Below are 15,253 nucleotides of genomic sequence, written 5' to 3'. Positions count from 1 at the left end.
ATAGCGAAGCTGCAAGCTGTGGCAGGGGTCTGGGGGCGCGGACCCCATTGGCGGGGGCGCAGCCCCCCGGAAAAATTTTGCGAAATAGGGTGTTTTAGGCTAAATTGAAAGTTTAATGAATTTACAAAAATCTATGGTTTGGCATAATCATTGCCTACAATCCTGACCTGAGTAATTTTCCCCTTTGAGACTTTATTTTGGGTTGAAAATTGAGTTTATCGAGAGGAAGTGAAAAATTTCTGGTTCAAATTTGGATTTGAAGCCATGTTTAATTTTTTCTGTTGAGGTCAATTTTTTGCGCAGAAAGCGCTCGATTTTAGGGGAAAAAAATTTAAGATTGCTTAAATTAATTTTTAAGGTCCTGTCGGCACCTGAAATCGACGAAATCTGCAGGGGTGATACAGGCGCTGTTTGAGTGTTTGAGAATACATGTGTTATACAGGCGCTGTTAGGGGCAGCTGTTGGTTTTGTGATTTACCTTACTCGGGAATATTATGACTGTGTGGTGGGTTTTGGAAAATTCCGCCATATTTTTCCCGGTCATTAATTTTCCCAGTCATAAATTAACCCGCTATAATATTCCCGAGTAAGGTATGCAATGTGCAATAATATATTATACATCCAATGTATTATATATATTATGTATACACAGTATTTAAGTTACTTTGTTTTATAAACTAGAAATTTAGATTTCAGGGTCAATTTTGGTGTTTTTGGTTTGATTATTGAAGTGACCTTTTTTACTTGTGTGTAACGTAGTTGTTAGGCGTTACTAACGCGTTGCTTTCACTTTATGTAACGCGGCTATGTGTAACGCGGCTGTGTGTAACGCAGCTATGTGTAACGTGGCTGTGTGTAACGCAGCTGTGTGTAACGCAGCTGTGTGCAACGCGGCTGTGTGTAACGCGGCTGTGTGTAACGCGGCTGTGTGTAACGCAGCTGTGTGTAACGCGGCTGTGTGTAACGCAGCTATGTGTAACGCAGCTCTGTGTAACGCAGCTGTGTGTAACGCTATAAAACCCGCAGGATAGTGAGCAGGTAAGGAGAGCGGAGGAGATTAAAAAGGAGATAGACAGGGCGGTGAAACTGGAACAACAACGCAAACTTGTCAAAGAAGAGGTGAAATATACTTTAAGTTATTAGAATAAATTAATAAATTATTGCATTATTGCTTAAAGTATGAACATTATTGCGGGAAAGTATGAACCTAATTCTCACTGTCACGTGACCTAATTCTCACTGTCACGTGACCTAATTCTCACTGTCACGTGACCTAATTCTCACTGTCACGTGACCTAATTCTCACTGTCACGTGACCTAATTCTCACTGTCACGTGACCTAATTCTCACTGTCACGTGACCTAATTCTCACTGTCACGTGACCTAATTCTCACTGTCACGTGACCTAATTCTCACTGTCACGTGACCTAATTCTCACTGTCACGTGACCTAATTCTCACTGTCACGTGACCTAATTCTCACTGTCACGTGACCTATTTCTCACTGTCGCGTGACCTAATTCTCATTGTCACGTGACCTAATTCTCACTGTCACGTGACCTAATTCTCACTGTCGCGTGGCCTAATTCTCATTGTCACGTGACCTAATTCTCACTGTCACGTGACCTATTTCTCACTGTCACGTGACCTAATTCTCACTGTCACGTGACCTAATTCTCACTGTCACGTGACCTAATTCTCACTGTCACGTGACCTAATTCTCATTGTCACGTGACCTATTTCTCACTGTCGCGTGACCTAATTCTCATTGTCACGTGACCTAATTCTCATTGTCACGTGACCTATTTCTCACTGTCGCGTGACCTAATTCTCATTGTCACAGTCCAACTGTTAGCAGTTTTAGTTATTAATAAATAGAACAATTATGAAATCTGAACTATTATATTAATTCCTTCAACACTACTCACAAACAAATAAATTGGGTTGTTTGTTTATTAATGATGTCATTGTAAGACTTGATCCTGTTTTTACTCGAGTCTGTTCAGAAAATAGTAGTAACTAGTAACCATATTAAAGCAACTTACAATCTTCCCTTGATTCACTAATAGCTGCTAGTAACCATATTAAAGCAACTTACAATCTTCCCTTGATTCACTAATAGCTGCTAGTAACCATATTAAAGCAACTTACAATCTTCCCTTGATTCACTAATAGCTGCTAGTAACCATATTAAAGCAACTTACAATCTACCCTTGATTCACTAATAGCTGCTAGTAACCATATTAAAGCAACTTACAATCTTCCCTTGATTCACTAATAGCTGCTAGTAACCATATTAAAGCAACTTACAATCTTCCCTTGATTCACTAATAGCTGCTAGTAACCATATTAAAGCAACTCACAATCTTCCCTTGATTCACTAATAGCTACTAGTAACCATATTAAAGCAACTTACAATCTTCCCTTGATTCACTAATAGCTGCTAGTAACCATATTAAAGCAACTTACAATCTTCCCTTGATTCACTAATAGCTGCTAGTAACCATATTAAAGCAACTTACAATCTTCCCTTGATTCACTAATAGCTGCTAGTAACCATATTAAAGCAACTTACAATCTTCCCTTGATTCACTAATAGCTGCTAGTAACCATATTAAAGCAACTCACAATCTTCCCTTGATTCACTAATAGCTACTAGTAACCATATTAAAGCAACTTACAATCTTCCCTTGATTCACTAATAGCTGCTAGTAACCATATTAAAGCAACTTACAATCTTCCCTTGATTCACTAATAGCTGCTAGTAACCATATTAAAGCAACTTACAATCTTCCCTTGATTCACTAATAGCTGCTAGTAACCATATTAAAGCAACTTACAATCTTCCCTTGATTCACTAATAGCTGCTAGTAACCATATTAAAGCAACTTACAATCTTCCCTTGATTCACTAATAGCTGCTAGTAACCATATTAAAGCAACTTACAATCTTCCCTTGATTCACTAATAGCTGCTAGTAACCATATTAAAGCAACTTACAATCTTCCCTTGATTCACTAATAGCTGCTAGTAACCATATTAAAGCAACTTACAATCTTCCCTTGATTCACTAATAGCTGCTAGTAACCATATTAAAGCAACTTACAATCTTCCCTTGATTCACTAATAGCTGCTAGTAACCATATTAAAGCAACTTACAATCTTCCCTTGATTCACTAATAGCTGCTAGTAACCATATTAAAGCAACTTACAATCTACCCTTGATTCACTAATAGCTGCTAGTAACCATATTAAAGCAACTTACAATCTACCCTTGATTCACTAATAGCTGCTAGTAACCATATTAAAGCAACTTACAATCTACCCTTGATTCACTAATAGCTGCGAGTAACCATATTAAAGCAACTTACAATCTTCCCTTGATTCACTAATAGCTGCTAGTAACCATATTAAAGCAACTTACAATCTTCCCTTGATTCACTAATAGCTACTAGTAACCATAGTAACCCCCAGTAACCAATAGTAGTTACCACAGGTAACCACTAGTAACCACTAATAGCTGCTAGGCTAACATACCCAAATCTTTTGAGATTTAGAAAGAGTTTATCTCAGCCCTAACAATCTAATATTGCTTTAAAAATCCAAAATAATTAAATAATTAAAAACCTTTTTAAATTTCAGGAGGAGATACAGCACTTGGCACAGCTGGAAAACGACAAATACCTCTTAGCACAACGACAAATTATGGAAGCAAAACTGGCCGAAGAACAACAACAACAGGTACTGGTCTAGCGTAATTAGTAATTTTAGTAATTAGACAACAGGTACATGTCTAGCGTAATTAGTAATTAGTAATTAGACAACAGGTACAGGTCTAGCGTAATTAGTAATTAGTAATTAGACAACAGGTACAGGTCTAGCGTAATTAGTAATTAGTAATTAGACAACAGGTACATGTCTGGCGTAATTAGTAATTAGTAATTAGACAACAGGTACAGGTCTAGCGTAATTAGTAATTAGTAATTAGACAACAGGTACATGTCTGGCGTAATTAGTAATTAGTAATTAGACAACAGGTACAGGTCTAGCGTAATTAGTAATTAGTAATTAGACAACAGGTACAGGTCTAGCGTAATTAGTAATTAGTAATTAGACAACAGGTACAGGTCTAGCGTAATTAGTAATTAGTAATTAGACAACAGGTACATGTCTGGCGTAATTAGTAATTAGTAATTAGACAACAGGTACAGGTCTAGCGTAATTAGTAATTAGTAATTAGACAACAGGTACATGTCTGGCGTAATTAGTAATTAGTAATTAGACAACAGGTACAGGTCTAGCGTAATTAGTAATTAGTAATTAGACAACAGGTACAGGTCTAGCGTAATTAGTAATTAGTAATTAGACAACAGGTACAGGTCTAGCGAGGGATTATTTTTAATTTTGAATGATAATTTAATTTGTAATTAGCAATTTGCTATTCGCTACAACAAGTTATAGCTTTTTAATCACGAACATCTCTCACAAGTTAATCTGTAAAGGTCTGATACAATACAATACAATACAATACAATACAATACAATACAATACAATACAATACAATACAATACAATACAATACAATACAATACAATACAATACAATACAATACAATACAATACAATAAAATACAATACAATACAATACAATACAATACAATAATCTGTAATTCCAGGAGGAACAGATGAGGAAGATAAGAGAGGATGAAATATTAAAGAGCAAATTATTCGAGGAAGAAGCTGAAAAGATAAGACAGGAAAAAGAGAGGTATTAATAACTAAGTACTAACTAAGTACTAACTAAGTACTAAATAGTCATAATTAATTAAAATCAGTCGCTAACGTCAATTTTCATCGATTCTGAAATCATGTTTTTGTAACCTAATTAATTAATTAGCACCACTGCTCTCAACAAACTTATCTTGTACTTGATGGACTGCATATAATAATATACTGGGCTACTGGAAATTTGGGCTATATAGGTTTTATATATCCTTTTAAATCTGGGTTTATTTAGAAGCATGCAATTCTGTATAATTATGTATTGTTTGAAAATATTTAGATAAATTACTCATAATAGATAGATGTGGATTCTAGCGGGGAGTGCCGGGAGTGAGGCATTTTGTTTTGACACGTGACAGTGACTCTGGGATTTAATTGGTGTTTGATTAACTGTCAGGTATCAAAACAATATGCCTCCCACCGGTACCAGAATACTGTAGTACTACTCCATAATTAATATAATTTAAATTATCTGCCATCAAGAGCTGACTCAGTAGTCAGTATTGTAACTGTGTAAAACCCTCAATTATTTGTAAATGATTTCACTAATTCACTAATTCACTTTCACTTTCACTTTCACCAGACTGGAACTAGAGCGAATAAGACAAGCAGAAAAGGTGAGACACGAGCTGGAGCAGGCTGAGAAAGCTAGATACGCACTGGAACAGGAGAGGATAAAGCTTGAGAAGTAAGTTACTAGAGTTACTAGGGTTACTAGGGTTACTAGAGTTACTAGGGTTACTAGGGTTACTAGGGTTACTAGGGTTACTAGAGTTACTAGAGTTACTATGGTGAGACACGAGCTGGAGCAGGCTGAGAAAGCTAGATACGCACTGGAACAGGAGAGGATAAAGCTTGAGAAGTAAGTTACTAGAGTTACTAGGGTTACTAGGGTTACTAGGGTTACTAGGGCTACTATGGTTACTAGAGTTACTAGGGTTACTAGGGTTACTAGGGTTACTAGGGTTACTAGGGTTACTAGGGCTACTAGGGTTACTAGGGTTACTAGGGTTACTAGGGTTACTAGGGTTACTAGGGTTACTAGGGTTACTAGGGTTACTAGGGTTACTAGGGTTACTAGAGTTACTATGGTGAGACACGAGCTGGAGCAGGCTGAGAAAGCTAGATACGCGCTGGAACAGGAGAGGATAAAACCATAGTAACCCTAGTAACCATAGTAACCATAGTAATCCTAGTAACCCTAGTAACCCTAGTAACCATAGTAGCCCTAGTAACCCTAGTAACCCTAGTAACCATAGTAGCCCTAGTAACCATAGTAGCCCTAGTAACCATAGTAACCATAGTAACCCTAGTAACCATAGTAGCCCTAGTAACCATAGTAGCCCTAGTAACCATAGTAGCCCTAGTAACCATAGTAGCCCTAGTAACCATAGTAGCCCTAGTAACCATAGTAACCCTAGTAACCAATCTGTCCACTGACCGTCTCAATCAGATAAACACGTTCTGATAAATGTGTGTCCTGCTGGCTGCTTCCCTCAGATTCCCTGCATGTTAAGAATGTATTGTTAATCAGCTCACATTTCAAATGGAATGATCGAGTAACGTCTTCTATCAAAATGTTCTGAGAGTCATTTGCCATGTATAATTCTGATGTGTTTCATGTGTGATACCTCTCAATTCATTTAGTGTTCATGTGTGATACCTCTCAATTCATTTAGTGGCTGTCAAACTACTAACTAGGGGGCCGGGGGGGGGGCGGGGGGGGGGGGGGGGGGGGGGGGGCCGGGGCCGGGGGGGGGGGGGGGGGGGGGGGGGGGGGGGGGGGGTGCGGGGGGGGGGGGGCGGGGGGGCATGGGCTTAAAAGCAGCTTAAATGTGAGTTGTGGTGAAAACCAAACATCGTGTTCGCTGATCTTTAGTTGCGAGGTAGAGTTATATTTCAGCTCAATAAATAATGCATAATGTGTCAGAAATATTTATTTTTAATTTTTTGATTTTGACCTGAAAATAATGAAAATTATGCCCATTTTGCCCATATCTCAAAATTTTGGCTGAAAATTGACAATCATTTGACACTTTCTTTGATGAAATGTCATCCATGACAGAAAATGTATATTATTTTAAACGGGAGCATTTAAGCGCTGCATACTTCAAACACTTCCCGAATCATTTAATATTGTCAATGAATCTAGAGTGCTCTAGAATCTCAAAAATAAGGCGCTTTTTATCATACAGTAATTAGCAGGTCCGGGGGTAACCACAGTATGAGTAACCATAGTAACCCTAGTAACCATAGTAACAGTAATTAGCAGGTCCGCCCCCCCCCCCCAAATTGTTTACAAACAATTTGTTTACCAAACAAACTCCACTTTTGAACAAAACGTGATTTTTGTATGGGTATAGAAGTTTCACTTTATTACATTATTGGTTCTAACATGAGATATCAATCATCAGAAGTATATTAGAATTTAGCTTAATTTTTTAACAGCTTAATACATAACCTGATTATATCATAGTGTTACTAGTAACCCTAGTAACCAGGCTATATCATAGTGTTACTAGTAACCCTAGTAACCAGGCTATATCATAGTGTTGTACTAGTAACCCTAGTAACCAGGCTATATCATAGTGTTACTAGTAACCCTAGTAACCCTAGTAACCCTAGTAACCACACTATATCATAGTGTTACTAGTAACCCTAGTAACCCTAGTAACCACACTATATCATAGTGTTATTGAGATAACTCAAATTGAGATTCACGTACTATAGTTTAACATCAAAACCAGTATTTAAGTGCAGCTAAATCTGTTGCCGTTGGCCGCACACAACGAACTTTTAGCTGTTTACCGCACACATTCACTCTAACAATCGTTTTCCACAATTTTCCGCACAAATCTAAAATTCTTGCACAATTTTAGATAAAGAACCAATGACCCACCTAATTTTGGGAGATTTTGAGGCTAGTTAGAGATACCATATTCACCGTGATATTGTGGTTACTAGGGTTACTAGTAACACTATGATAGTCTGGTTACTAGGGTTACTAGGGTTACCATATTCACCGTAATTGGATCTGCCTATTAATTATTCGACTGCTTTTGGACGGTTATAGTTGGGTTAGCTAGTTAGAATAAGATTTCGGCCCCCCTATTGTTAATGATATGGTTTAATTATATAGCTGTGGTCAGTTTACTACCGCCCTCATCAGATAAACATTTCACGTGTGGCAGTGCAATTGTTTCATATTCTAGCTCAAACTTGGCTCTCCTTCAAAGTTTTATCAGTTTTCAAGAAAACAACAATTTCAAGGTTTGGCACCGGTTGTCTCTTAATAAGTCTTTGTGTTTTTGTGTTTTCAGTCAAGACTTTCCCTCATCGCATCATGACTAATATGCACGGAGTACTATTATACTGGGGGTGGAGTTTGTTGACATACCACTACTATAATTGTGCACCAAAGAAATATATCCATTATATTGGTTCCGATGTAATAATGAGGGACAGTCTAAACTTAAAAGTTTGAGAGCTGGAAGATTAAACAATTGGTTAGGTCGTCAAATTTAGCCCTCGGTGCAAGACCGACGATAATGAAACTTCTAGATAATTGAACAATGTAGTTGAGATTTGAATCTAAAGGATTGAGACATTCAGGGCAAAACGAGTGAGAACTATTGTTATGCAGCTGTTACGTACCGACTCAAAAACGGCTGAATCCCCGCCTAGAAAGAAAACTCACAGTTTACTTAGTCATAAATTACTTCGACTTGGCGATTCAAATTTGTTTACTCCTATCAACTTAATCCTCTCGAGCAATGAAACATTTCTGCGCATCTGTAGTTTTGCTAACACTTTTAATGTTAATCGTTACTTCGTACGAGTGTCCATTGAAGAACAAGAAGCTGAACGAGAAAATCAAGCAGTACAACAAGAAGTGCTTACAGAAAGGTTTCCAGTCGTCTCTGGGCTGTGAATCCAGCGATGGTAAGTTAAAGAAAAAGGATTCGAGGCAATGCGGTAAACTTGAACAAGTCCTGAAAAAGTGTGGCCACACTTGCACGACTGATGGAAACTGGAGTGATTTCGGGGATTGGTCAGACTGCTCGGCTGCTTGCGGAGGAGGATCCCAGAAGAGAAGGAGAAGCTGCTCCGACCCAGCCCCTGCTAACGGTGGATCTAACTGTGTAGGAGATGCTGAGGAGACACAAGAATGCAACGACCAGCCTTGCATAATCGATGGGAAGTGGAGTGATTTCGGGGATTGGTCAGACTGCTCGGCTGCTTGCGGAGGAGGATCCCAGAAGAGAAGGAGAAGCTGCTCCGACCCAGCCCCTGCTAACGGTGGATCTAACTGTGTAGGAGATGCTGAGGAGAAACAAGAATGCAACGACCAGCCTTGCATAATCGATGGGAAGTGGAGTGATTTCGGGGATTGGTCAGACTGCTCGGCTGCTTGCGGAGGAGGATCCCAGAAGAGAACGAGAAGCTGCTCCGACCCAGCCCCTGCTAACGGTGGATCTAACTGTGTAGGAGATGCTGAGGAGACACAAGAATGCAACGATCAGCCTTGCATAATCGATGGGAAGTGGAGTGATTTCGGGGATTGGTCAGACTGCTCGGCTGCTTGCGGAGGAGGATCCCAGAAGAGAACGAGAAGCTGCTCCGACCCAGCCCCTGCTAACGGTGGATCTAACTGTGTAGGAGATGCTGAGGAGACACAAGAATGCAACGATCAGCCTTGCGAATACTCGTTAAAGGTATTCTGTGACGATCATACAACAGTTTATGTAGATGGAGTTCAGAAGTACACAGACACAAACTATGAGGCACTAGCGTCACTCAGTGTTCCATCACCCACCCGGGTCATAGCAGTTAAATGTTACAATGGTGGTGGTGGCTATGGTATCGTAGCAGGCATGAAGGATGCGGAAGGAAACGATTTCATGGTCTCGGACAATTCCTGGAGATGTGCTGGAGTGGAGGAGAGTGGCTGGGAAAAACCTGACTTTATTGAAGGAGAAAACTGGAAGCAACCCCAAGACCGGGGTGATGGCCATTTCATGATAAGTGCAGGGAGTCCTTGGAACCAGATTAACTCTGCCGACAGAAGATCAATCTGGTCAAGCGGAGGTGGAAATGATCAAACAGCATACTGCCGGAAGATACTAATCTAAAACCCTCTACAGCTGCTTACCCCTCTTTAACTGCTTCTGAGAGTAAGATGAGGGGTCATGGACATTGGAATTAAACCTTGAACTGGTCGGGGGGGTACCAATGGCATAAATGGCATAATGGAGAATTGGCCAAACAAAATTTCCATTTATGCCATGAAATTTCTATGCCATTTGATGAATTTTATGCCATTTGTCTCCATTCTATGCCATTCGAAATATGAAATTTTAAAACTTTGAACTGAGAATTTAATTTAACGAATTGTCTGCACCCCACTAGTACTGTCCACCTTTATCTCTATTTATTGTACTACAACATCTATTTTCACCCATTAAATTCCTCAAAATATCCCTAGCAATGGGCATTATTGATTATAATTACGTTCAATGTATATCAATGTATCAATATGATATGATGATTTGGTCGATTGTGGACAAGTGACCCGGTGACCGGGCAGTATGGCATAGTACACGCTACACACCGTATAACAGAGAGGACAGTCGACTGAATGCTCCCAGTCAATCGGATATCCAAATTAACAGTGGAAAACTGTAACATTACCAACTCGATTAAAATATTATTTGTTAATGATTTGTACAGATGTATCGTGTCGGGACCGTGTTCATGTAGAATGTTTTGAAATTTAAACATTTTCACAAGATTGATAATGATCTGTGTTTCGAATGGGTAGCCTCTTCGAAACACAGATCATTATCAATCATACATAACAGTTCACCAAATGACCTGAAATACTTGCTTCCTATTATACAAAATTATGATGACATAATATATTGCTTAAATATCTTCATATTCACTGCTGCATAGCAACATAGCACTCCTTAATTAGTTTTCTATAATAACGTTAATCTAGTATAATCATTGTAGGATTTTGAACATCTCACAATTTGGGCTGTAGGACTGTAAGGCGGGGGACTATAGGGCGTACTTGGTCAAAAGTAGGACCCTAGAGCGGAGTCAAATCGCCAGGGTAGGAATCTAGAGCGGAACCCCCTTACCGGAACCATACTATAAGGACCCTAGAGTGGAGTCAAATCGCCAGGGTAGGACTCTAGAGCGGAACTCCCTTACCGAAACCATACTATGAGGACTCTAGAGCGGTACCCACATGTAAATTTTGGAGCGGTTAGAAATTTGAGATCGGACTGTAGAGTGGACGTTTGGTCGGAAGATTGAAATCAGATTAGATACAACTCGTGATTGATTATTATAATAGTGAGATTAGAATAATTCATGGAGTTGTTGAAGCAGAAAATTGTCCTAGATTATTTATATTATACATCATATCATATATATTGTAATTTTTAGATACGTTAGACAATTGTTCGGTATAAACTTCTTCCATTTGACTGAAATATCCTGATGCTACTCTAAAATGCAAAAAGATTCTTTGATAAAGAGGTATAATTATGAACTGGTCGATGTGATTTCGCTAAGCGAAATACCGACCTAGTACGTGCACTCAAGCAGATCATTTAGGAATGAGGATCTCATCGCGTGACACTTTAGCACCTACTAAGGGTATCTCATGTTCAGTCTAGTGACAGGGTATGTTCCAGATCAGATCCCATCGCATACTGCATAGCGGTTCTTGTTAGTGATTTCGATAGTGCAGTATAAATGTCACAGAGAATTTAGTTTAGTATATCACATTCGATTCCTACTCCTCTTTACAACTATCTACAATATGCTGAGTAACAGTTATTACTTAACTCTTCCTGAGAAGGCCGTCTTCATCCGGGGACGAACAGCTGAGATGGGTACGGGAGAACGGACTGAAGAAGGACTACGACGAAGGAATTAACGACCCCCTTACCAATTCCTGGACTTCAGGTCCTGTTCGAGTGTGGATACGTAGACTTATGCACTATGCAGCTTGCCTTTCTCCCAGTGGACGATGTTCTCCCTTCTTTCATGGAGCTCCTAGATCTTATACCCTCCAACCTTGGCCTCGACGACTTCCTTGACTACTTCATGACGAATTGGGTACAGGGAGTTTCCACCGCTCGTAGCACCAAACCTGCCCGCTTTCCTCCGCAATCCTGGAACCTCGTCGACCGGACTACCTGCAACTTCAACAAGACAAACAACTACGCAGAGGCCTTTAACAGAAATTTTGCAGCAATGTTGGGACACTCTTACCCAACTATCTGGACTTTTCTTCAAGCCGTCTACATAGAATAGTCCACTACAGTGCAGATGAGATGATGCTCAAGGAGAGTTACGGGGATGCTCCTCCTGCAAAATGAGCCCGTCAGCGTACCAAGGACAGCCGACTGGCACATTTAGTAAAAGTCTACGACGATCATGAAATTGTCTCACTCTCCCACCTTGACATGTTGAGGAACATGATGGTCGAGGAGCTGAGTGAACTATTTTGATTCGCAGTATTACGATTAATGTATAATAAGTTGTATCAATTCTATCATCATTATGTGACGACTATTATTAATCATTGATTAAAAAACATAGCTCAATCTTCAAAACTAACTCTCAAATTTCTAACCGCTCTAAAATTTGCATGTGGGTACCGCTCTAGAGTCTTCATAGTATGGGTCCGGTAAGGGAGTTCCGCTCTGGAGTCCTACCCTGGCGATTTGACTCCGCTCTAGGGTCCTCATAGTATGGGTCCGGTAACGGGGTTCCGATCTAGAGTCCTACCCTGGCGATTTGACTCCGCTCTAGGGTCCTACTTTCGAATTTGCTTTTCTTGAATAGTCAAATGTTTGGTATATGTTTGATATAATACATTTCTATTTTCTTTATTTGTCATATGAATCTTTAAAGATCATTGCAAGCGTTATAAAGCATGAAACATGTCTCTTATTCAAGTACTAATAATAATTTGTGAATTTAAAGTCATCCTAAAGGTCAAATATGAAGACCTAAATTCATGGCATAAATTGGCATAAATGGAGAATTGGCCAAACAAAATTTCCATTTATGCCATGAAATTTCTATGCCATTTGATGAATTTTATGCCATTTGTCTCCATTCTATGCCATTGGTACCCCCCCAACTGGTCTTAAACGACCTTGTTACCATGGTTAGTTGGTTACCATGGTTACCTTGTTACCATGGTTACCTTGTTACCATGGTTACCTTGTTACCATGGTTACCTTGTTACCATGGTTACCTTGTTACCATGGTTACCTTGTTACCGTGGTTACCTTGTTACCTTGTTACCATGGTTACCTTGTTACCATGGTTACCTTGTTACCATGGTTACCTTGTTACCATGGTTACCTTGTTACCATGGTTACCTTGTTACCATGGTTACCTTGTTACCATGGTTACCTTGTTACCATGGTTACCTTGTTACCATGGTTACCTTGTTACCATGGTTACCTTGTTACCATGGTTACCTTGTTACCATGGTTACCTTGTTACCATGGTTACCTTGTTACCATGGTTACCTTGTTACCATGGTTACCTTGCATGATTCCGGATGATTTATCTCTTAGTGTGAACTACATCGTAAAATTAGAACTTCGAGTGCACTTAAATTTCTAATTTTCATACAAATTTATTCGGAGCCGAAAAGGAGGCTGCTACCTACTTTTTTAACATAACCATGTGTTCGACGTTGGTTTTGCAAATCAAGGGGAAAGGGACACCTACCGTTTCAAATAAATAAGAAAAGGAACTACAAGAATGTGGTTTTCAAAACTGAAAATTGCCTTAATATGTTATGAAAAGGAAACCTGATATTAACCTTCGAAATTTGAATTGCACCGGAATGTTTAATTTTACGATGGGTTCTTAAAACAAAGCAGTGATTTGGATGGTTTTTTAGTGGACAATGAAAGATCTTGTTTTAAAAAGTGCATATAATTGTTGTTTTTAAGAAAAAAAAATAGAAAAATTACCTTTTTATCTTTGTCCGCCTTTTTTCCATCCAGTTGCTGCCCTAAAAAACAGTTAGTACCGCTATATCTACACTTTATCTACACTCCTTTTCACTGTTTTCTTGTATTCATTTATTAATTATTTTACGAAGATTTGTGCTCAATTTGTGCTGTCTTACTTTATGTCAATGACAAAATTAGGCGGAGCTTGTGGAAGCCACGTGGAAAGTGGTCCGACATCACTCACTCATTTCCAGGAAGGGGAGCATTTCATTAGTAACCATTAGTAAGTTAGTAAGTTAGTAACCATTAGTAACCATTAGTAACCATTAACCACTCATTTCCAGGAAGGGGAGCATTTCATTAGTAACCATTGGTAACCATTAGTAACCATTAGTCACTCATTTCCAGGAAGGGGAGCATTTCATTCCACTTCTTTAGTTTAGTAGTAGTATTGATGAAGGAGCACACAAGTAGTAGTATTTGTGAAGGAGCACACAAGTAGTAGTATTTGTGAAGGAGCACACAATTATTAGTAGTTCCAGTAAAAGTTTACTAAGATATTACTAGAGTAGTTGATATCTAGAATATCTAGAATCAGTTGCTAAATTTTACAGTAATGGGAGTAATTCATAATCTTCTGAATTTGGTTTTGAATTAATGTGGTCATTTTTGAATTACAGTTAAAGATTAAATTTATGCTTATTGTAGAACTAAAAACAAAAAAACCAACCAAACAACCAAAAGAAACCTGAAAAACAAATCCCTTAGAGAAAAAAAATCGTCAGTACAGATTGGATTGAATTTTTTGGGTTTTTGGGTTACAAACATTTAGTTGGAGCAAATTTGTAACTTTCGGGGATCTTAAGTGATACAATGTGTTAGAATATCTGGATGTTGTGTATAGTAATAATATTTTGGTGTTAAAAGATATATCGAGTACTAAAAGAGTAGCCAAAGAAATAGTTTTTATAGAAAAGCAGCCTTGTTACCATGGTTACCCTTGTTTACAACTAGGGTTACATTTGATGAACCGTGTAATTATAGTATATTGTAGTATTTTGTAGTATATTGTAGTATATAATACATATATGATATGTAAATCACACATATTGTAATATATTTTATTAGTTTTGAGTTTGACTGAGTTTAACGTGATATTATCCAACAAATAACTGGTAATTGAACATCAAAACTCTTCGGAAATACATTCAGTGTAGCTTTGTCAGGTGTATAATAATATAATGCACATAATATTAGCATCTAGTCACTAGATGAGTATGTCTAGTGAGTAAGTCTAGCATCTTAAGTAAGGAACCTTCCTTTCATTTATATATATTATGATATTGCTAATATTATGGGTAACTTGTTGAGCAGGGTAATGTTTGTTTTATCAACATAATCTCATCCCTAATTTTGAATACAACATTCCTGATTATGCATATAATTACGGTATCTCAAAAGATCCTGGATGTATTT

The 15,253-nt window shown here is 38.5% G+C and overlaps 1 protein-coding gene across 2 annotated transcripts in view; it reads left to right on the top strand.

The window, feature by feature from the left end:
* The window catches only part of LOC134813702 (GRB10-interacting GYF protein 2-like), a 38,937-nt gene that overhangs the window by 12,644 nt on the left and 11,040 nt on the right, over nucleotides 1-15,253 (top strand). For both annotated transcript variants that reach the window (XM_063821553.1, XM_063821552.1), the window contains exons 11-14: nucleotides 1,027-1,119; nucleotides 3,641-3,739; nucleotides 4,673-4,764; nucleotides 5,362-5,466. In XM_063821553.1, the coding sequence (XP_063677623.1) occupies nucleotides 1,027-1,119; nucleotides 3,641-3,739; nucleotides 4,673-4,764; nucleotides 5,362-5,466 (389 nt within the window). The remainder of the gene's footprint in view (nucleotides 1-1,026; nucleotides 1,120-3,640; nucleotides 3,740-4,672; nucleotides 4,765-5,361; nucleotides 5,467-15,253) is intronic.

The sequence above is a fragment of the Bolinopsis microptera genome, chromosome 4 (assembly GCF_026151205.1).
Source record: "Bolinopsis microptera isolate Bmic1 chromosome 4, MBARI_Bmic_1.0, whole genome shotgun sequence".
NCBI lineage: Eukaryota > Metazoa > Ctenophora > Tentaculata > Lobata > Bolinopsidae > Bolinopsis > Bolinopsis microptera.
Note: the sequence above shows the minus strand (reverse complement) of the source record. Positions and strands in the feature narration are given on the sequence as shown.